At 40.9% G+C, this 22,647-nt stretch overlaps 1 protein-coding gene across 3 annotated transcripts in view; it reads right to left on the reverse strand.

Moving 5' to 3' along the window:
- DENND4A (DENN domain containing 4A) overlaps window positions 1-22,647 on the reverse strand; it is a 99,807-nt gene that overhangs the window by 31,756 nt on the left and 45,404 nt on the right. For all 3 annotated transcript variants that reach the window (XM_019533834.1, XM_019533832.1, XM_019533833.1), the window contains 7 exons: window positions 21,927-22,071; window positions 21,165-21,340; window positions 16,504-16,604; window positions 13,647-13,865; window positions 12,984-13,129; window positions 5,714-5,847; window positions 2,313-2,448 (listed from right to left, as the gene is read on the reverse strand). In XM_019533834.1, the coding sequence (XP_019389379.1) occupies window positions 2,313-2,448; window positions 5,714-5,847; window positions 12,984-13,129; window positions 13,647-13,865; window positions 16,504-16,604; window positions 21,165-21,340; window positions 21,927-22,071 (1,057 nt within the window). The remainder of the gene's footprint in view (window positions 1-2,312; window positions 2,449-5,713; window positions 5,848-12,983; window positions 13,130-13,646; window positions 13,866-16,503; window positions 16,605-21,164; window positions 21,341-21,926; window positions 22,072-22,647) is intronic.

Below are 22,647 nucleotides of genomic sequence, written 5' to 3' on the forward strand. Positions count from 1 at the left end.
GCTTCAACTAAAGCTCGTTCAACGACTTCTAGTTAGTGTCCCTGTCACCATTTTTAAGTGCAGGGACATTGAATACACAGATGTGGAGCTGCTGGAGTGTGCCAATTAGCATGCGCCAGCAACCTCCGCATAATGTTTATCAATCGTATGCTAACTAGCATGCACTGGAGCAGACTTCTGGCACGTATATAGGTGCCCTTAGAGACTAACTGATTAAGCTTTGAAGAAATCCAGACATTTCTTTTTCAGACTCACGCGATCCAGCCATGAGCAGAAGTGTCAATCCATCTATGGCTCTGTGTCGAGAGGAATGAATAAAATACTTCAAGGAACTGTAAAAATAGTCACCACCTATCTGTCCCTTCTCACTTCCTTCACTTATGATGCTAGTTTCAATATTCATTTTATCTACTTCTCCACAGCTGGCCTTGCACTTTCTTCCACACTATTCCATATACATGAAATAATATTCTTGAGCTAGCTCTTATGGATACTATCCCTCTTCTCTTACATCTCTTCTGAAAGCCTACTTCTACAAGACCTACAATTACCAGTAGCTGCCTCAGTCACCCCTCTTAAAATATCTAACCAGTTAGTTCTCTTAAAGGCCGACTGTTGATTTATATGGAGCCAGGAAGTTTAATGATGAGAGGGAAGGCTGTCCAAGATCACTAGGATTGCAATAGCAATAGAAAGGGAAGATGAGAAAGATCTTTGTGCTCTTAAAAGCAGAAAAAGAGAAGGGTTTGGGGTCATTCACTCCAAGTACAGCTGTGGCTTCAGGCAATTCATGTGGGTGAAAAAGGGAATGTGGCATTACTATATTATTGCCAGGCCTCCAGAGCAGCCGGAATCCTCTCAATTATTCATTATAGGACTCACCTGGTGAAGAAGTGAGAGTATACATCTTCGAACAACAAAGTTTAAGGAACTGAGCATCACAATGAGCTAGCATAACAAAGGTGTCAGATGAAGCTGCCAGGAGACACCAGCTTTGTAATTTTTCTTTTGAAAAAAAATTGATATCTGCGTTTTGTGAATCAAAAATGGCTCTAACTTTATAAAATATAACAAGTCTTTCATTAACTACGTCTTGCAGTCCTTTTTCTTCATATATAGCTACATTTCAAAGCTCCTGACAAACTTTTTGACTACTGATACCTAAACACAAAGTGCTAGCTCCAATACTTTTACAGCAAGGTTTCAGCAGGTACAGAAACCTGGACCTTATCTAAAATACCAGACACCTGGTGCTGTGATGAGACTGACAGGTTGCTATCAACATAGCCGCTATATCTGATCCCACATGGGGTACCTCAAGCGATGCTCCAACAACCACGAGAGAGACCTAGCTCTCCACCCTTTACAATCACCGTGCTCCTTTCTCCTGCTGCCCAGGAAAGAAAATTGGTCGAGAAGTGTCCACATCAGAAGAGCTGGCTGATGAAGTAGCAAGAGCACTACCAGATAGCAGTTCCAGGTTTTCAAGCTGAGACACAAATACCTGAAAAGAGGCCCACAATTTTCCCCCTCAAACATTTTTGAGGTGAGCCTCCCTAGCTTTTAACATTTGCAGCAGACATACATGCACGCACCCCACACTGTTGTTGGGCAATCCTTTGCTACAAGGATGATAGCCTTCTAGTAAATAGGAATGTCGCTGGTGAGTCTGTAGACGACTGAGAAGACCGATCTGAGATCTGCATGTTCAACTGCAGACATGCCAAATAATTCTGGGAGAAGGAAGGAGTAGATCCTGGTGATGTCAGGTCACAGCTCTTTCCCTTGGTGTCTCGGTAGGGAGACGAGTCTGCTTCCATAGGGAGACGAGTCTGCTCAGAACGATCGGTACCTTGTCATACATCATAATGCCACTGGGGACAACCCAGTGCTCGAGTCTCCCAGTATTGATGTTTATACTGCATTTCTTCACACTAGCCTTCAAGGTGCCCTTGAATCTCTTCTTCTGCCAACCTCTAGAGAGGTGACCAATGGTAAGCTGGAAGTACACAACATGTTTTGGGTGCCCATTATCAGACATGAGCACCCAGTGGAGCTAGTACCACTTAAACATGGCTTCAGTGCTAGTGGTGTCTGGCTGAGCCAGAACTCTGGCATTTGTTCTTCTGTCCTTGCAAGTGTACACACAAGTACTTCAAGGCTTACAGGTTCTGTGCAGCTTTAGTCCCTTGGTGAATATAATGTTTAGCTGCGTCTTCAACCACAGTCAGTCAACCTGAATAGCTGAGCTTAGAGGAGAGAGTCAGACTGTCACTTTTCAAAATTAGTCTAATTAAAAATACTTTAAATACCTGTTTTGTTCTCCTGAACATTGGTGATGGGCTATTGGGACTACTGGCTTTTGAGGACAGTTTGTTATTTGGTGTGGTCAGGAATCCTTCAAATCGGTCAAATAAATCGAGCTTCAGCACAGGGAATTCATTATAGCTGTAAAAAAAACAACCCCAGAAAACACATGCCATCACTTAACCCGTCCAAGTCTGCCACAGAACGTCAGGAAATTAAAGCAGCAATATTGTCTTGCTAGAATCTCAACAGGAAATAGTAACACAGGGATTTATGTATATTTACAAACTACACTTCACAGGTAAAGCTTTGAAGAAACTGTTCAAAGAGCAGTTTACTACATAATCTAAAATAGTGGTTTTCAAACATTTTTCATTTGAGGATCCCTAAAACATTTCAAATAGAGGTGCGGACCTCTCTGAATTTTACACATGGGGAGTTCATACTTTTGATTGTTTTCAGTCATCTTTCGCAGACCCGTTAGACATAGTCTGCAGACCCCCAGGGTGCTCAACACCCAGCCCATATAGCCATGTCATATGGCCCACAACAGGCAAGGTTATATGGGCAGATGTGATATCTTATTAGACCAACTAAATAGTTGGAAAAAAGTTCTTTGTAAGCTTTTGGGCACAAACACCCTTATTCAGGTACTGGGAGACTCTGCTGATGTTATAAGTTCTCTAAGGTAGAAAAGAAGCTTTTTATGGCCCACCTGGAAGAAGAATTCCTCAAGAACTGCACCATCAAACCCATGCTATACCCGAGACATATAGATGACATCATCATCATCTGGACCCAAAACCTGGCGTCTGATTGATTTCCATCACAAATTCAACAATCATCACCCCTCCATCAGACTCTCTCTCTAATACTCCAGCACCAACATTTCCTTTTTGGACACTATGATCAATATCCAAAATGGTAAAAATACAAACCACCATATACAAGAAACTCACAGACCAACATACATATCTACACAGAACCAGCAATCGCCCTACACACACCAAGAAAGCTGTAACATACACGCAGGCTGTCTGATGCCACCGAATTTACCCTGAGGAGAATATCTGCGATCGTCACATCGCAAATCTCAAAGGGCTTTCACTCAACCAGGACACTCCTCCAGAGAGATAGATCACACTTTTAAAACAGCCACCTCGATTCCCCATGAAGGATTGCTGCAGTACAAAAAGAAAATCCCCATGAATCGCACACCATTAGTTATGACATACCATCCTTCCCTGGAACTGATACAGAAAATCCTCAAACAACTGCAACCCATACTAGAAGACAACCCAATTCCTAAATAGCTCTTTCCAGAACCACACATCCCAGCCTTTAAAAAGCACCGAATCTTGAGAACCTCATCACCAGAAGCAATCTCCCCATGACCCAAATCATGGATGACTGGTGCCACCTTAGTGGGGGGCAGGGAGGGTGTCACATGCCCCCCCTAGTGACCAGTCGGCCTCCCCCTGCAGCTGATCATGTCAACTGGGAAGCAGCTGAAGTGCTCTCAGAAGTGGCTGCAGTGCTTCATCCGGCACTCCTACTCCCTGGCTGGTGCTCGCAGGGGGACACCAGTGCTCCTGCCTGCCCACCACCTAAGCAGGGAGCGCAGCCTGTTAGGGGGTGCACCAGTGCTCTCAGGGGGTGCATGTGCACCCCCTACACATCGCCACTGACCCAAACCACACCGAATGGATCCAGACCATGCCAGAACAAGAAATGCAAAACCTTCCAAAATATCTTCAGCACCCTCACAATTACTACAGCCAACAACAGAACCATCACCATTCCTGGACCTTACACGGGCACCCCTAGAAATGTAGCATCTCTCATCCAGTGCACCAACATGCCGTGATGGAAAATGCGCAGGAGAAACCAAACAACTGCGCACCAGAATGAATGCACACCAAAAACCCACCAAATACAAAAACACCCATTACCTGTGGGTGCACACTTCTCACAAGACAATCACTCCACTGCCTCTCCGATCTCTCGGTTCTAATTCTCAAAGGGAACTTACAAGACACCTTCCGTAGACGAGCCTACGAACTTCACTTCATAAATCTACTGGATACAAAAAATCATGGACTTAATATAGACACTGGATTTATGACACATTACAACTTCCCTGACATCTGACACACCTGGTACCTGCCTTAAGCTGACCACTACTATTCCTTCACACTTTTCCCCCCACTGCCCCTATCGTTACCCTTTGCCCTCCAAACTTCCACTCATTGCATCTTCAGACTTGGGGTTTACTCCAGCTTCTTTTCCATCTTGGAGAACCCACAACATTAGCAGAGTCTCCCAAAGCCTGAAGAAGGGTGTTTGTGCCTGAAAGCTTGCAAAGAACTTTTTTCCCAACTATTTAGTTGCTCTAATAAATATATCACATCTACCCAAATAACCTTTCCTGCCTATGTCCTTAGACCAATATGGCTACAACCAATAACATCTGACCCATGGGACTCCCCAAGGGTCTGGAAATGTGATGACAGGGAATGGTGGTAATTAACACCAACCCACATTTTCAAAGCCTCATGTGACAGGATCAGGCTGAACACCTGGATCAGGCCCTGGACGGGCGGTGGCTGCACAGACCAGATCCAGCCTGCAGACTGACCTGGCACTGCTCATCTGGTTCATACGGTGACAAGACTGGGCAACACTGGTCTAGAATGATCCACATAACACAAGCTCTTGACTCTCTGCATTCACACACTTAAACTTCAACTCTTAAGAGTTTTTCTTTATTAGTATTCCATTAAATTAGCCCAAATGTATTAACATCGATTGCAGTTAATGCAAAAAACCTCTGTGAAGCTTATTTAGTCGCTAACAAGAAAGCTGCGGCATAGCCATAGAGGCCTATAAAAATCTATATTAACACGATCAGTCTGAAAGCCTAAATTACATTTCTAGCTTAAAAAGGATTTTTAGTAATGTAACAAAGAAACCAATAGAAATAATCTCATTTGACAAGTAATTACTAAATTAACAACATCAGTTGTCACCTGAGTCCAATTCTCCTGTTGCTTCAATTCTATGGAATTAAGGGGAGCAGCAGAACAGCATTTCACACAAGGTATTTCTAGAACTGCAGCCAGGGTCCTTGGCTGGTAAGTTTTAAAATGTAACAGCCAGCATAGTCCAGAGTGGAGCTGGTCATGGTCCATATTAAGAATCATGACAGCTTTAGCTTCATTAGAAAACCAGTCATGTATGTGCCAGCGTTTTTACAGAAGTAATGGAACTGGGAAACCTGTGTTCTAGGCCTAGAAGGCCTAAGTACCTCTGTTCTGTACAAAATAAATAAATGTCTACAAGTTAGTTGTAGGAAGGCAACCATCTGCTGTTTTTGGCCCCTATCCTATTTTGCTCCCTTGAATACCTGTACTGCAAAGGGTGTTCTTCCCCATTGGGTAGGTGAGGGATCTCGGGTGGCGTTATAAACACTGTGTGTTCACTCTTGTAAGACTCATCCAGCTCTATCAGGCGTGTTTCACCAGTCTTGTCCATGTCTACCTGCAAAAATGTAATTAAAAGGAACAATATTTATTAAAGTTACTGGATATTCCTGATATCAGATAAGCATTTGGTACAGCGAAGACAAAGAACACCCAGTATCAGCATCAAATGATCTCACCTGGGAGTTAGGAACCGCTGGCAAGGTGATAATTAGAAGACATCTGTTTGGGAGTGGGGTTACATGAGGATTACATACGCCACACAGAGGCACCTTTTGAAAAGCTTTTCTTTAAGAATGATAGTAATTTTAGATGCACATCTTTATTATGTAAAAACCAGGCCCCAACATGTGGTGGGAAAGATACTGAATGCTTTAATTGCTCCTGTTTTTTTATTTAATTAAGCTGATAGTCATCTTTGTTGACTATTTAACTATTGGCACATTCATTTCCATTCCTAATATACTCAACCATTTTTGTTTGTCAGTGATCTTTTAGATAGCTGGAGAGGAGGTTTTATTTTATTTTGTTTTAAGAACATCTTTCAGACTTAATGCCTTTGGAAGCTTCTGTATAACTAAGAGCTTCAACTTAACTTCTTCTCTAAGAAAACTTACAGCTAACCTTTTATAGTACCCCAACCACTAGCTGGAGCAGTAACATAAACCTGATTCAACAGCATCATTTATTGAGAACCTATAAGTATGATTATTCTCTGGGCAGAAATTTTAGTTCCTTATGTAGCGATCAAGACTCGCTAGCTTACAGCATTTACAGAAATTGTTTGCTTCGCTTAGCTTACCTACATTTAAAGAAACACTGAAGTCACCAAAACAATTGTTGCTCAAAACTTCCTATTCTGTGTTAAAGGAAAAACTGGGATTAGTTTTAACATCCAGTTATGCAAAACAAAAATCACTGTTGCCCTCCTGAGCCCGAATGAAGAGACAGCTGTCTAGCAATATTACCGAACTCTTCTTTCCATTCTTTGAGCCACAGAAACACAAGAGACTGCAGTTATTCCTCCAGGGAGACAAGAGGAGAAAAACAGAGAATCTTTGCTAAGTGCTCAGATTTCCTGAGTAACACAGTCTGAACCATTTGTAAGCCCCAGGAGCAGTTGTGTTGGAAGCTGCATAACTGCAAATGGTTATTAAAGCCAGCTCCCCTGTTATCACTTTTCACTTGGAACAGTTGTATTGGTCCAACACTAACATTTAAATTAAATTAACATCTTTGACACAAGCCACTGAGAGATTAAAGCTACGGCATGCCCTCAACTTGCCCATGGAGCAGTGGTGCACTTGACTAGAGAAGATTCCTCATCTGCCTCCTGGCTGGTTCAGGGCCATGCCCTGAGCAGTAGACTAGATCAGTGTGGGCCAACCTTTTGGGAGCTGTGCCAGATGCCAAGTCCCACACCCACTGAATACCACTCTGATCCCCTTCCCCTGCCCAAACTGCTGCTCTGTTTTCTGTTCTCTCCCCTATCTACTGCATGCCATACACAGAGGTTGTCCATGCCACCTGTGCCAGGTTGGTCACCCTGGGACTAGATGATCTCCAGAGGTCCCTTTTGACTCTCAACTCTATGCATCTATTTAGATTACAAAATCCAATGCAGTGTAGAATTACCCATGATGCACCATCATACATACAAGTATACAGATGTGCCTTAGTTTTCTGAAGAGGATATATTGGTTTTTTACAGGCTGTTCTCAAAGACAGTTGAATTTAAGTACCTATCTAAACTGAGTAAGCTTCAACTTCTAGTCAGTAAATGTATTCCATATCATGGATCTATAGGAGAACATGTTCTTTTCTTTGAACTATGTATTTATCTATGAACACTGCTCAAGAAAGGATGGCTTATCACCCCCAACTCCCATTAAATTCAAAAGGGAGCGAATGGTGCTCGGCTCCTCTGAAAGTTCCCTTTTAACTCCTTGGGTTGCAAGCTGAGCTACTGCCAACATACATTAATATTCACAAAGCCTCTCAGACATGGGGGAAGGAGGCTTTCACTTCATCTGGTGGTAAGCTCCATCTTGAAAGAGATGCTGACTGGACAAATGAGAAACTTCTGTCACTGTCTCCTTTGCAAGGGCGAACCCCCCCCCCCCAAAAAAGCAAGCCTGGCTTTCTGACCCCAAAATGCTATTTTTGCTGACAGCTTTAAATCTCTCTAATGTCAATGAACTGGGACCCTGGGAAGGCTACCTCCTTCCTAACACATGGAAATCACTACATTTTTTGCAGCTGGTGCAGGTAGCTCAAAAACCTTGACATCTACTTCACATTTATCACAATTATTTGAAGGGTGATCTTGCTCTCTTTTGGAAGAGTGAATATTACTGTCTTACAACCACTTTAACCACTAGACCACCAACAATTGCAAAGGCGCATTATCCAGTTGAGACTGAGAGTGGTCAGTGGTACTTTCAGGGTAGTCACTGTAAGACGCTGTCTGAGGCATTTTCTGAAATAACCTTTAAAAGAAAAGTCTTCTGAATGACAGCCATGAAATAAAGAGCACGATGTATCTGATAGGAACAGTCAAAGTCTTGTTTCCCCCACTTAACAGCTCCAAAAAAAGAAAAAAGGAACTGCATGCATAAACATGGACTGGAAGCAGCTGATGGTGTTTTATTTTTGTAGGTCTTTAAGTCGATAAAACTGCACTACTGCCTAGAAAGATACAAGCTAAAAGTATTTGAAAGTAAGTTTAAAAAATAAGAACCTAGTGCCATTTCAAAGCGCCAAGCTGACAACTCTGCAACCTAAAGTTATCCATTCCTGCACCCAAGTACCGCACAGATAGTAGCTGTGTAAGACTCCCTATGCTACGTGAGGCCTGACCTAGAAGGACCACCGCTTCAAAGGAGCTAAGGAATGAATGGATGCGGAGACAGAACAGCAACCACGTCCACTAGGAACTCAGGTCAGTCCTTGTCTTTACAATTTAGTACCAGCTGAGTCTTTCTAGACTGTGCCGAGCACCTGGAAATACTGTGATCAGAACAGCCATACCAATAAGAAGTTACTCTCAAGTCGCTTCGCACAGGCCAAAGAACTGCAGCCACATGCTGGGAAGGACTGGCCACTGTCCGTCCAACAGAGACTGGAACCAGCAACTTCTGAAATAAGAACCAGTCGTCCTGAATCAAAATTCTGGTTGTTCTGTGTGGGTAAATTGTATTCCTCAAGTTGTGCCACTCCAAATATACAACACGGTGGAAAATTAGGTTTCTCAGTATTTACTTTGTTTATACTAGAGCATCTCTGACTGTCATATCTGTTTTTTTCAAAAGCTTATTAGAAAGGGATTTTTTCCATGGAAAGAAAAACACTTTGCTTAACTGGAAATACAATTAAAACCCTGTGACATTTGAGCTAGAGGTCTATGAAACTTATAGGCTGATGCTGCTGATTCCTTGAAGTTTATCAACAGCAGATTCAAATACAGAAGTCTGATTCTTCATAGTTTCATTCTTTAGTGCAGCAGAAATATATCCAAGTTGTTTCAGAAGGCTTTTCAAGGCATTTAAAATTGATAAACATAGCATATTTGGCACAGAGGTGCTCTTAATCATGCATTATACCGCATGAGACAGATTGAGAGGATTAACAAATATAAGCAGCAGAACTGCTAGAACATATGGCTCCTTAGAAGCAGTAATAAATGACACTTTACCTGACCACTGAAATCTCTCTAAAGATGTAAAGAAACTATAGTAACACATTTGAGCAAAGATCTACTAAAACAAATCATTTCTATTTTCTTGGTCTGAGGTATTTCTGAATGTTTTGGAAAAACCAGAATATGAGAAAATTTAACCATATACTCTCAGCTACAAAATAGGTTATTTATAAAGAACATCTACTGCTGCTAGGCAGGGGAGATAGTATGTGCAAAATATTACAGTTGGGCTTGAGACACTCCCCTGGTTTGGTATGAAATCAGTCTGAGACCCAACATGCCATAAAACTGGTTTTCTGAAAGGTAACTGGGATTTGCCTGGACTTGGCTGATCATCTTCCAGAAGCATTTATAAGACCTTTTAATTTGGGCAGGCCTTCAGCAAACAGGATTTTGAGAGGCATTACCCAAGGAGCTTGTTTCTATTACATATTTATTTGTTTTATCTGTCTATAATTGATCTGGTTATTATTGCAAGTCACTCTGAGCTTCCTTTGGGGAGGAGAGCATGTCAATCTAAGAAACAAACTAGGCATAAAAAAGTTGCCTGCTACCATCCAATTGTATTCAGACAACCACATCTGCCCTTCCTGCTGAGGTCCTTTCAAGTATATTTTCAATCGTGACCAGAAAGCCAATATAAATGTCTGATCAGAAAGAACAGAGGAGAATGACCTAAATTAACTGTCAAGCTTCTTATCACATGATCCTTGGCATTTTTGAAGCTTTATACTCTCATGAGGATCCTACTCCTTCCTGTAAGTAAATCTCTGCCGACGGATACAGCTCGTAAGCAAGAGCAAATTCTTGGTGTGAAATACGTTCTCCCATACCTTTCTTTTTGCTTCTTTACAGCTGCCCACTTGGGTATGCTTCAGAAAAACCTCAGATGAAAGCCACAATTTCAGGGATTATTTTGGACTACTCTACACAGCTTACTTTTATGCCACCGTGGTACACCAGTAAATATTATCCCCATTTTGCAGGCTGGAAACATGTTTAGTAAGGTCACCCAGAGAAGGAAGCACTGGAAGACCAGGAGTATAACCAAGTTCCCGATTTGACTCTCAGTGCTAATTCTTTCATAAAAGTTGAGTCTTCTTGCCTACATAGGCTGACTACAGTGCCAGCTGCAACAAAAGCATCCCTCCAGAAGTATGGGTAAAACTCCCAGACATAAATAATTATAGCTTAGACACTGGATTCAGTGGGCGCATAAATCATTCCATGAAATGAAAGAGCATAATCTCATTTTCAATAAAAACCTTATTCAGTGTTAGGGACACAATTAGTCTGCACCACAATTACAGCAAGTCCTGCTCAGCAGTGTTAGTCACCGGAGTACATTCTTGTCTGTCTGCAATTTTCCTTTAATAAATAGTTTAACATGAGGCACAGGCTTTGTTTCCAAGTCAGCCAAAGAATGTTTTTCCCTGCTCAACGGCGAGGGATCCTGAAAAACTATTTTACATAAATGTTTTAATTAAATCTGGTTACGGTCCATCTGTGTGTACAATTCCTGCTTACTGTGAATTTGGTTTGGCAAGTATTAAAAACGGATCTTTCAGACAATACCCTGAATAAAGTATTAAAAGCTGCCAAGTAAATTTTAAAACATTACACCACCACTCTGATGTATCAATAAAATATTTCCCCAACCTTAAGTCAGGTCTGTTCTTGTATTTTTTTTGGAGCATTGATTCTTCATTTAGCATTTTCTGTGCCTTCCCCCCTGCAAATAACTATTTTAGTAATCTTCAACATTAATTCCCATGGAGCAAACAGTAGGTGACCTACTTTACAGGAAATCCTAGACAACAGCATGTATTACTTATACATCAATGTCCCAGAACAGAACGTTCCAGGTAACTACTACTAGCAAGATGACAAGTAGGGTCTTGTATTTCCTACAGTAATAATAAGGACTTTTTTCATGTTACATTGCAACAGTGGCAAATAATAATACCAAACCATATTCTTGCAGTATAATCTGCCTAAACAAGTACACACTCTAACACAGAAACTAAGATGTACAACTTTCAGTCAGCCTCAAGCCAACGTTGTAAAACTTCTTTTACAAGTGCACTAGATCATAAGTTAACCTATGTGTTACCTGTTCGAAATCTCTAATGCAGAAATACACCATTTGGGGCACCATCAACCCTGTGCACAAGACCAGATTCACACTTGCAGTTTGTTAGCAGAATGCATGCTAACAAAATTTACTCAATATAAAACTACTTTTGAGTGAGTTTCAGAATCCTGACAGGAGTATCGCCCAACTCCATGGGCTCCAATACCGCAGAGTACTTCAATGTTCTCCCAAAAACTAATATTGGTGTACACTGCCTGGAAAACTACTTGGGCTCATGCAGACCTTCCATGTGCAGAAATATAGTTCTCAACAGAAATATCTTTTCTTCCTCTGTGTGTTTTACAGATACAAACACAGCTTGGCAATAAGAAAATAAAAGTAAAAATTCAGCATGAAGGCATGGCACTAAATTAATGCTGCTCACAGAAAGCCATCCAAAGATCTTGCTAAAAGTTTTACAAAACTTGTAGGAATTAATCTTGCTAGCTTTAAAATCCTGGACACTCAAAATATCCTTGATGTTTAATAGCGGCGTCCTTTCCAAGGGAAGCCCAAGAATTTTACTCACACACACTTGTATACACAACACGTACACAGCTCATACACAGCTATAAAGTAGAACATTAATAATAAAATTCCATTTAAAGCAACTACAACCCAAGGCTCCATTGATGGGAATTATACAACTGCACCTATGAGAATAAGGAATAAAGACACAGGTAAATGTTTTCTTATTGGAGAGAATGCATACTGAAACTAATTAAGTACATGTGTTAAGTGTAAATTAGAAAGAGTCAAGTGTTGAGCACTGAGTTGGAAGCAATAAAAATTCAACTTAAAGCAACAATCAACTGATGTCATATGTTCGCTATATTAAAAAAAAAAAAAATGAAGTAACTTAGTTGTATCAGTATATCACTCATATTCCTCTCCAAACTACTATATAAAATATCAGGCACTCTATAAAGCCTGAATGCCCAGAGGTATTTAAATATGGCATTGTCCTGAAGAACCAGAGGAGGAACGGAGGAACTTAAGTTAGGAATATTTTATTTCTTAATGCAGGCTAAAATCTTCACGAGACAAATATGTGCCTGTGCCCATCTCAACCTGCGAGCAAGCACAGAGCACTACACACAGACTTTTCACTATCTGGTCTCTGTCTAATTTCTGCTTCCACAAGAGCAAAGTGACCTGACAGCATCTGGGTCAGAACAAAACAAAATTGAAACAGGAAAAAACAAAAAAAAGCAAAAACAGAAGTAGGTTTTAATGAAGTGACAGCAAATTGACTACAAGTGCACATCAGTCATGTTACATCATGTACAGTGTCAGTGGAAGGGAACAACTGCGAAAGCTAAATGAAGACCCCACTTCCCCTTCCCACAGACGCACTTACTTTAGCTACGCAATCATCAAAAAATGCGAGACTTGCATCCTTATCACTGACAAAAGAACACTCTTCAATGAAGCGAATGAACATCTGGGTTTTGGTCATCAATGTGTAGAACTTTTGATGTGACCGATCTCGACTTTTTAAGAATCCTGTAAAATAAAGCAACCGTAGAAAAGACTACTACTAACAACAGGAAATTCCACTAACAACAGGAGAGGCGAGCATTTCTTAGGGTGATATCTGTTAAGGTCTAGCTCTGTAGCTGGGATATAGTTCAGCAAGTTTGCAAATACAAGACATTCTTCCTCAAGAAATCCTTACCTCTCGCACAACTACTGAACCATCATAGCTACAACTTAACCCTTAACACTACCAAGACAGAGTTAATTTTTGAAGATATTTGTTATAATTTTTTTAAATTAGTGCCTTGTATTATTGTTTAGTTAAAATTCAACTGTCAAATAAGCACATTTTCCTTTTTCTGTACTGCTTCACCAGATGGTTTGGGTGCTATGATTTTCCCTGCTATCATTACATAATATTGCCAATGTTATCATTCAACACACCAACACTTTCTTATTTATCACTTCTCGGAAAGATAATTTATGCATATGTTACTGGTTTATGATTTTAAAGAAAAAAAAAATCAAGATTATAACCATTTACCTTGCAGTTCAAAGAGGGAACTTGCATCTGTGGCGGTCTCAGAAGGTGCTTGCGTTATTGGCCTTAGGTATGACCTATAACCCTTTAATATTGAGGCCATGAAACACAGAAATGCCTCCTGGATCTCTAAATCTAACAAATGCAACTTCTTGCCGGAATTAAAATCATAGTCATTCATTGCTAACTCCATTAATGCATCTTCTCTTGGTCTTTGCTGCACTGTGAACAACAATGGTGTTAAAATGCTCTCTCAATGGTTAAAAAAACAACTCTTAGTGTTGACAGAAAACACAGTAATTTCCCTTTTATCCTATCGGGTTTACTTATTACCACACTATGCTCCATTATGTTCTAGATCTGGTTTAAACATAAGCCATTAAATTCAATCTTGAAGTCTGATAATGAATTTAGGATGACAGCATGTGAATCACAAGTCCCTGGGTTATGCAAAAGGCAGACACAAGCACATTCACCTTTTCAGTACATTAGTTACTATGGAAACAGAGACAGAATTGGTATGGACAGAGCTCAGAGACATCCTTATACAAGGGCTGGTTATGAAATGTGTTGAAATGTATACCAGAGCCGATAACATTCCTGAGTTTTTTATGAATATGATAATCACATACATGGGACACATCATTTCCCTTTTAGAGTGGCGTCCTTTCCAAAGGGACCCCAAGAATTTTACTCATGCACACTTGTATACACAACACACACAGCTCCTACACACCATAGCAATATAAATGTAAATAAAGGCACAACCGTGCACAAATACAAAGGAAGAAAAGCATTTTGGTGAAGGAAAAAAAAAGTGAAAACAGAATCCTAGCTAGAATCCCAACTCGTATGCAATGTGCTTTCAATAGAGATCTCGGAGGCATTAGGAGGAAGCCGATTCTTCAGGGTCCACCACAGTGTGATATGAAGTGGTGATGGCATCTGTATGGAACAGAACCGGGGTTTCACCACTCAGTCCTACCATCCTGGGGTAGCAGCCATCAATTACATTATATTTAATTCTGAGTTATGACCACCAAAAAGGAGACACACTTCATTTTATATTACATACAGAGTATCTGTATTTTAGAAAGTGTTAAGAAACCCCTTCTAGTCGGGTAATGATGTGTAACTAGTAGGAAACTGCATAACCTTCATAACAGATTCCTCCTACATAATACAGTATACAGACATTTGTGCAGTATATTTTTGGCGAATTCCATATAATTATACACTCCTAAATTCTAATAACCTTTCCATAGCCAAGATTTTATTAAAATGGATGCTTGATGTTAGAAGCCCAAGTTCACGTTCCAGCACTTAAACAACTGGCCTGGTTTTGAGAAGTGAGCATCCACCCTTGTTAGAGATCTCAATTTTTTTTCAAAGCCCTTGATCAAAGGTTTCCAGGGTAACAACCCTCAAATGCATCTGCTTTGAACTGACTCCACCTCCCTCTCGGGCTGGTCTGTGTCTTCAACTGGTTATCTCTACCACTGTATTTTAGTCTTACGATCCATAGGTACTTCTATTACCTAAGGTCCCCCCATCCAAAGCCCAGTGAAGTTAAAGGAAACAAGCCCAAATGAAAGTTTTCAGAACTGTGAATTTGGTTCATTTTACTACTCTGAGCTCACCTCTAAATATTTTTTTGTTCTCAATCACAACATCTAATTTAGATTTCAGTGCATTTAGCTCACCATCGTAACATTTTAGGGTTGTACAAAAAGGAATCATTTAAGGGTATAGGGCCACACTAACAAAAAATAAAATCTTTTAAAATTCCTGTCACCTTCACTCTGAAAAATGCTGCTCACTCAAGCCACAATCAGGCTGTTTCTACGGTAGCTGCAGCTGGATGAGTGCTGCGCTGCTCCCTTCGCTTCCAGGCCTGCTCCTGCCCCTGCTGTGCCACTCTGGGCGGGCAGGTGTGGAAGGAAGCTTCATACAGGCATCTCCCGCTGGAGGCAAGAACCACGGACAGCCCCACTGGATACTGTGCGTGCTGGCTGGGGCCCAGGCTGGAGCGTGGCGCGGGCTGCTTCGGTAGGACCGGACGGGGCAGGCCCCATGCAGAGTGTCGCGAGGGCAACTCTGGGCCACATCTGGTCCATAAGCCATATTTTACCCAACCCTGTTTTAAGCCATGGCCTCAGGGAAAAAAACCCAGTAAAATATCCTAAACTTTAGCGCAGAACGTTATGATAAATTTTGCTTGCAGATTTTACCACAAATCTACATCAGTAAAGGGAAAAAAGTGGTCACAGCATTCAACGCAGTTCACACACCCTAGTCAACCAGCAAGAGTCTTGACAACCCTTTGAACGTTCACCAGGGCCTGGGCAGCTATCCTAAGACTACAAGGAGCATAAATACAGCATAAAACTATGCATAGGAATGAAGACAATAAATATTATAGACTTGAGTGTCCAAAGTTATTTCTGCTCTATGTGAGAAGAGCCATGTGTACTGTAAGGTACAACGAACGCAAACCAAGACTGGTTTTACAAGCCTTGGCTGTCTATTTGCTCTTCTGTTTTATCCTCACGGCTTCCTTTTTGATTGCAAGTGTAACATGAAAAGGATGGAGAAATGGCCCTGCCTTTATTTTATATAAAAAGCCACCTTCCCCAACACATAACCCAGTAAATTGTTCCTAATCTTAAAGTGTCTCTTTAAACAGTCTCTTCTTTGTAAAATAATTGTGTGCTGCTTAACATAAAGGAGATGTTTGGTTTTTTTTTTTTTTGGAGGGGGGAAATGTACTCTACCAAAATACCACTACTCTGTCAACAGTGGCTGCAGTACACAAAGGAAAGGGTTGAGGCAAATTGTTTTGTATACTTCCCCTACTCACATTCTGCCAGCTGTTGATACAAGTTATTTAAAGTGTTCATCAGATTTTTGCATGGTTTCTTTGGTAAGATCTTCCAGGCAACAGTTTTTTTATCTCCAATTCTAGAAAGGGAAAAAGATGAGCATGAATATTTATTGGAACACAGGCTTCTAAAGTGGATGAGACTCAGAGGAATATACATTTTTGCGTGTATGCATGCTATTTATTTAACAATTGTTAAGCACACAGAATCTGCTTTATAGAGAATGTTCTTTTGAGCACGGGAGGGAAAAAAGCAAACATTTACGGTATGGAGATGCAGTAACATTCGCTTCCAGCTGGTTACTCATATATTCAAACAATGACTCCACAAGTCATCCTCCATTAGTGCTGGGAGAAGTCATACATTTAGATCTCAAAGAAATGATGTGAATGCTTTTCATCTTCCAACCATATTATGAGCAGAGATTACGTAAGTTTGCTGAGCGAAGACCTTCAACACCTCAGTATTCTGCACCTCTGAATTATGTGCTAATGGTATGCAACAGATTTTTTTTTAAAAATACCCCAAGCCAGGTATCGCAAAGACTGAGACTATAAGCCAGGATAAAACACACAGTTGGACTGCTATGCCCTTTCAGCAGCCACAACCCTGTGGTGTTGCACATAGTTTTTATGTTCAATATTTATCAAGTTTCTGTCCGACAGAGTTTAAGAATGATTTTGCTGCACGGAACAATGCAGGCCTAAATCCTATAAAATATAGCAGCTACACAGAGGTACTTCCTAAACCGTAGTTACTTAAATCAGGAAGGGGACTTGATTGAAACTTAAGCGATGAGCTGAATAAAGCAATAACTGGTGTAAATTTCACTCGCCTGGATCTGACCCTGAGCAACAGAAGGTGATAAAAAGTTATACTCTCCCATGGTCAACAGAGGGCAGTAGCAAGCCTTTGAGACCTTAAAGCCACAAAAGAGCAAACATCTCATGTCTGTCACCTGCTTTTTAAAAATAATTTTATGTACATATACACAGTGGTCATAAGCTTCGAGAAAAGGCATCTGAAGCCAGTCATTGATAGAAGCAGCAGGAAGACTGCAACAAAGGTAAGGATTATAAAAGAAGCTGAATGAATGAGCAAGAAAGTAAAAGCAGGGCAACTGCAAGTACTGACACAGGCAGCAATGGCTAAGAAAGGATGCTTCTGCACCTCTTCTACCCCTTAAATAATCCCCACTCATGATCATAGCCCACCCCACTGGCTGCCAAGAACTGCAATCCAAGAGCTGTATGAAGTCTGAAATAGGTAGAGGTGTCTTAATACAGCTTCTTTCAGCAAATCATTATCAAGGTTTTTAAAAATCAAATATGCAAAACTGTGGCCATAATTCCACAGATTACTTTCCTAAAAATAAAGCATTCAAAAATAAAAATTAAGAAACAAACAAACAGTAAAGACGTGGAAAAACGATTACAGAAGACAAGTATTTTTATAAGACCCCCCCCCACAATTTTATATATTTCTTGATCAATCACAGCTGCAACAACACTCCAACCCTGCTGGAAAAAGGATCACACCACAGACCTCCCCACTGCAACTTAAGTTAGAAAAAATAAGTGGTGATGGCTTAAAATATGCTATCTATAAGATGCCCATGCAAAACAGAACTATTGTTTTAGTATAGAAAAGACTTCTCTTAAAAAATTATGAGCTATATACACACTTAATGGATTCTGGAATTTGGGCATTTTACATTAGGATTATATATAACATTTTACAAAGCAAACAGAAGTCCTGTAGGGCCTGCAAGAATAACCCTGAATCACTTAACTGAAATTTTGTATTTAGAAGAAGAGTGCTCCAACAGAGCTGTGGGTGCATCAGGATTGTTCAAGGACAGTGTATGAGGCCTAATTTTCTCCAATACAAATGCTATTGCTAGTGTATATAAAAGACAGTTTTCCTGCTTTATACAACTGCTATGCTGATCCATTTGTTGCAGCACAACCCAAAATGCTTCTCTAAATAGCCTCTTTGAGCCCCATTACCTGAAAATGCCTACATCAGATTCAACACCAGAGAGAGTATTCACCTTATACCTTGTATGCAACTAGTCTTGCCAACTACAAACATCTACACTGAGATATTCTGTGGTGGATGCCTCACACTCCTCAATTCTTCTTCCATAAAACCCTAGTCTATGAAGCCAGGCCAACACCAATGTTCTTTACATCAGGATTTCAGAGGAATAAATCAGAATCATAAGCTTAAGGACTGGAACAATTGATCTGTATTCTTGCAGTTTCAACCTGTTTACCAATTCTTCCCTTCAGGCAAATCTGCCAGAAATAAGCTATGTTTGAATTGTTCTCCTTGTGCTGCAGAACTTACTGCATCTTGGCTGCCAGGCTTGTTTCCTAATGGCTTTAAAGCTGCACTGCTACCACTTAAACCTCTTCAATAGCTGGCTTCCGACTATCTTAGGAATCTGTTGCTATCTTGAACTCGAAAGCCTTTTAAGGAACCCAGAAGTAACCAGAATTGATTCAGGCGCTGTATGTATTTGGGAGGAAAATAGAAGGCTTCATTCCACGTTTAAATATGTTGAAGTTAATGCCAGCTACTTTATTGAACAAGTAAAGTATGTATATTTTTGACAACTACTGTAGGAACGGAAATGTTTGTTCCTTTCCTCTAAATGGCATAAACTTCATTTTTATCATACACAGAAGCCAAAAAGAAGCAACACTGTGATACACAATGATAGTTTTACAGCTTATGACAGTAATAGCACACACTGATTTGTAGCTGAGATTTATTCTATTTTCTTGGTTCTTTACTTCAGATTATTTTCTTCATTTGAAGCTTTTTTCCCCATTGGGTCACATTGCCTCCAATCACCTGAATGGGATACTCCAAGGTAGGAGCAAAAGGCCAAATGCTAGCTCTTCCTCTGATTAAGCAGGTAGCCTTAAGCAAACCACTTATTCTGTTTCTCAGGATACTATCTGAAAAACTGGGATAATACCGTCGGCCTTACGACAGTGCTGGGCTGATTAGTTTAATATCCACATTGTGCATTCAGGTTGCATGCTAAATGTGATGTGATGATATGTTAATATCCTTATTCCAGAGCCAACTGGTGGAATTCCTGAGGAGTCCACCTGTACATACAAGAATGTGTAAGTGAAGAAAAAAATAAATCAGTGCATTAACCTTACTGCAACAGGAAACCATGATTCAGGGTCCTGGCCTGGGAGGCAGGTATGGCCTGTGAACAGGCATTCATTTCTAGGGGTGGAAACTTCAAACAAACGAATAACTATTCCTAGCCCACTTTAAGAAATTTCCACCACTAGAAAACTTTTCGGGAGAGGCAGCAGTGCAGGCATTCAGCCTGAAACCACCCCCTCACACCTTCCCCTGCCCTGTCTGGGGAACAGGCAAGGAGTCTTTCTCCATCACTCTTCTCCCTCCCATAGACAAGGGACCAGGGACCAGGTCTCCTTCACTCTCCTCTTGGTTTTGGGGTATAGGAGTAGCGGGGCAAAGCCCCCAACCCATTTCTCAGACTTGGCAGTCTCCAGTCTGAGGAACAGGTGGAGAGCAGTGGGCAGCTGCTCCCCTCCTGGACCAGACCAGAAACTCTCTTGCAAGAGAAATCTTGCACTTGTCAGCCTAGAAGATCTTTCTTCTCAGGAAAAACTGAATGAATGCCTTTATACTCCTAGTTTCAACGGAGGCAGTGGCAATTATCCTGACAGAATCACAACACCTCCATGTGGCTCTGGTTTCTGCTGTGGACGCAGCCACTAGCCTGCTCTGCAAGCCTGGATGAACCATTTCTTCTCCCACCTTTTATTTCTTTTGTGTGTGTAGAATGCAGGCATTTTGGAAGGGTTTCTGTCTCTTAGTATATGCCCCTACAGAGTTTAACACTATCAGACTCAAATCCTAGTTGGCACCTCTGGGCATTGCCATAACAATAACAGCAAAACTGAAGTCAGGATAAGATCCTATTTGCCTGTTCGATTCTGGTAACTCAGATAATCTGTTAGTAAAAGTGATATTCCCTCATCCAAACCATGATTGCTACTCCTCTGGCAGGACAGAACCATCGCTCATTATTGATGGACTGGCTCTAAATCTTTAATTTGACACACTGTCCTCCTTGAAAGTTCTCATTTCTAATGTGATCTATAATTATTCTCAAAATTCAGGGTGTCAATTTGATTCTCTAGTTTTTCCAACAACTCCTTGTCTCAGGAGGCTAAAATTGCTCGAGACCTTTACAGGGAAAACGCCTGTTACTGAGAAGACTACCTAATAAAAGCAGAAACATCTCCTTTCCCCTGTGGAAGCAGCAAGATTGGCAGCAAGCACAATCAATCTAGCAAACATGCCAATGCAAGCAGGAAACTTTCAGTCTTAAAAAAAAAAAAAGCGTATAGAGTGATGGTGGTGATTAATGACGGCTCTACCTCCACTGTGCTGCACTGCACAAATACCAATGAGCTACTGTTTCTGACAGACATGTCACAGAAGAAAGATTGTTGAGATGCTGTTACACAACAGGAACATAAGGTGTAAAGACACTTAAATGAAAACTGTAACGTGTTGTTGTAAGAAGGATGAAAGCAAACACTATTGTACAGAAGAATCATTTGTGCATACTTACTGAGAAATGGTGTTGGTATCTAAGTCCACACAGCTAACATCTGGTGGAGGGTCATAGAGGTCAAAGTATCTTGAATCAATTCCTACTATGAATGGACATGGTGCGCTTAACACATCTGCCAATGCCAAGGGGCAAAGTGGAATGTACGGACATGGCCAGTGGAAAGGAAATATCATCTTTAAAAAAAGCCAAATAAATGTAGCTTAAATATATATAAACATGACAAAGAGAAAAGATAAGCTCAAGTGTTGTAAATATGTGGAAAATAATCTAGCATGAAAGACAGAACAGGATTTAGGTGGCTGAAATTATAAAAGCCAAGTAATAGTTGCTGTCAATGTACAAAATTGTCTTTTAATAATTTTAGCTTGTTTGGCTTATAAAAACAAAACTGTCCTGTTCCTCAGGTGAAGCGGCAGCCCTGGTCAGTGAGGACAGAAGAAAAACCCAACATGCAGCTACAAAACTTCTACGTGGAAGGTTGAAGCAGAGAATATAGTTCCCCTGAAGCCATTCACGGATGTTAAAGTTCCTGCATTCAGTGCATTATTACGGCTGAAACAAATACTGTAGATAAGCAAAAGTCAACACCCTCTACTATATTCATGCAACTCCAGGGGTATCACAGACAGCAAAATATGAGCCTTACTTTGAATTCCTAAGTAACGGTATTCCTAAGTAATATTAAAGAGTTTACCTGACTAACTTTCTTCTTCCTTTTTTTTAGTACAGGTATGACAAAGAAGAGATAACGCTACTTACGGACACTAATGCCTCTGTCACACTAGTAAGGACGGAAGGGCGTAAGGAATGGATGAGAATTTTATGTTCCGTTACAGCAAATACGAGCAGCGTCACTGCATTCTCGGGTCCTAGGTTCTGAAGCAGCGTAGAAAACTTGCCACCACTACTGGAGAAAAAAGAACTTTGGTGAAAAAAATGTCTTATAATTATATATTGCAATAAAAAAAAAAAGCATAGTGTTCTACATCACAATCTGATTTAAACCAGGGTACTATAAAGGTCACACTGCAAACTTAACTTTCCATTTGTGTCTATTTTTTTTGCATTCCTGTTCAGCACAAATGCAGGCACTTCCATGTGCTCCAATATCCTAAAACGCAAAAGTTATTTTTCCAGTCGCTCTGAGAAGTAGTCAGTGTAGATCTCACTGTAGATGCACAAACGTAAGAGACTAGACTTTGAGTTGAGGTCCTACTGGAGTGGCATGTCACCTGTGCTGCAACATGTTTCTGAGCAGGGACCAGGTCATCCCCCCCACTGGGACCCCCAAAAGCCCCAGGGGAGGCACACCCAGGCCTAGGGTCAGAGAGGACCTAGTCAGGGACCTTCTGGAGGGGCTGGACGTGTTCAAATCAGCGGGTCCGGATGATCTCCACCCCCGAGTGCTGAGGGAATTCGCTGTGGTCATTGTGGGACCCCTGGCACAGCTGTACGAGCACTCGTGGTGCTCTGGTGTGGT

The sequence above is a fragment of the Crocodylus porosus genome, unplaced genomic scaffold (assembly GCF_001723895.1).
Source record: "Crocodylus porosus isolate Cpor-Errol unplaced genomic scaffold, CroPor_comp1, whole genome shotgun sequence".
NCBI classification, from domain to species: domain Eukaryota; kingdom Metazoa; phylum Chordata; order Crocodylia; family Crocodylidae; genus Crocodylus; species Crocodylus porosus.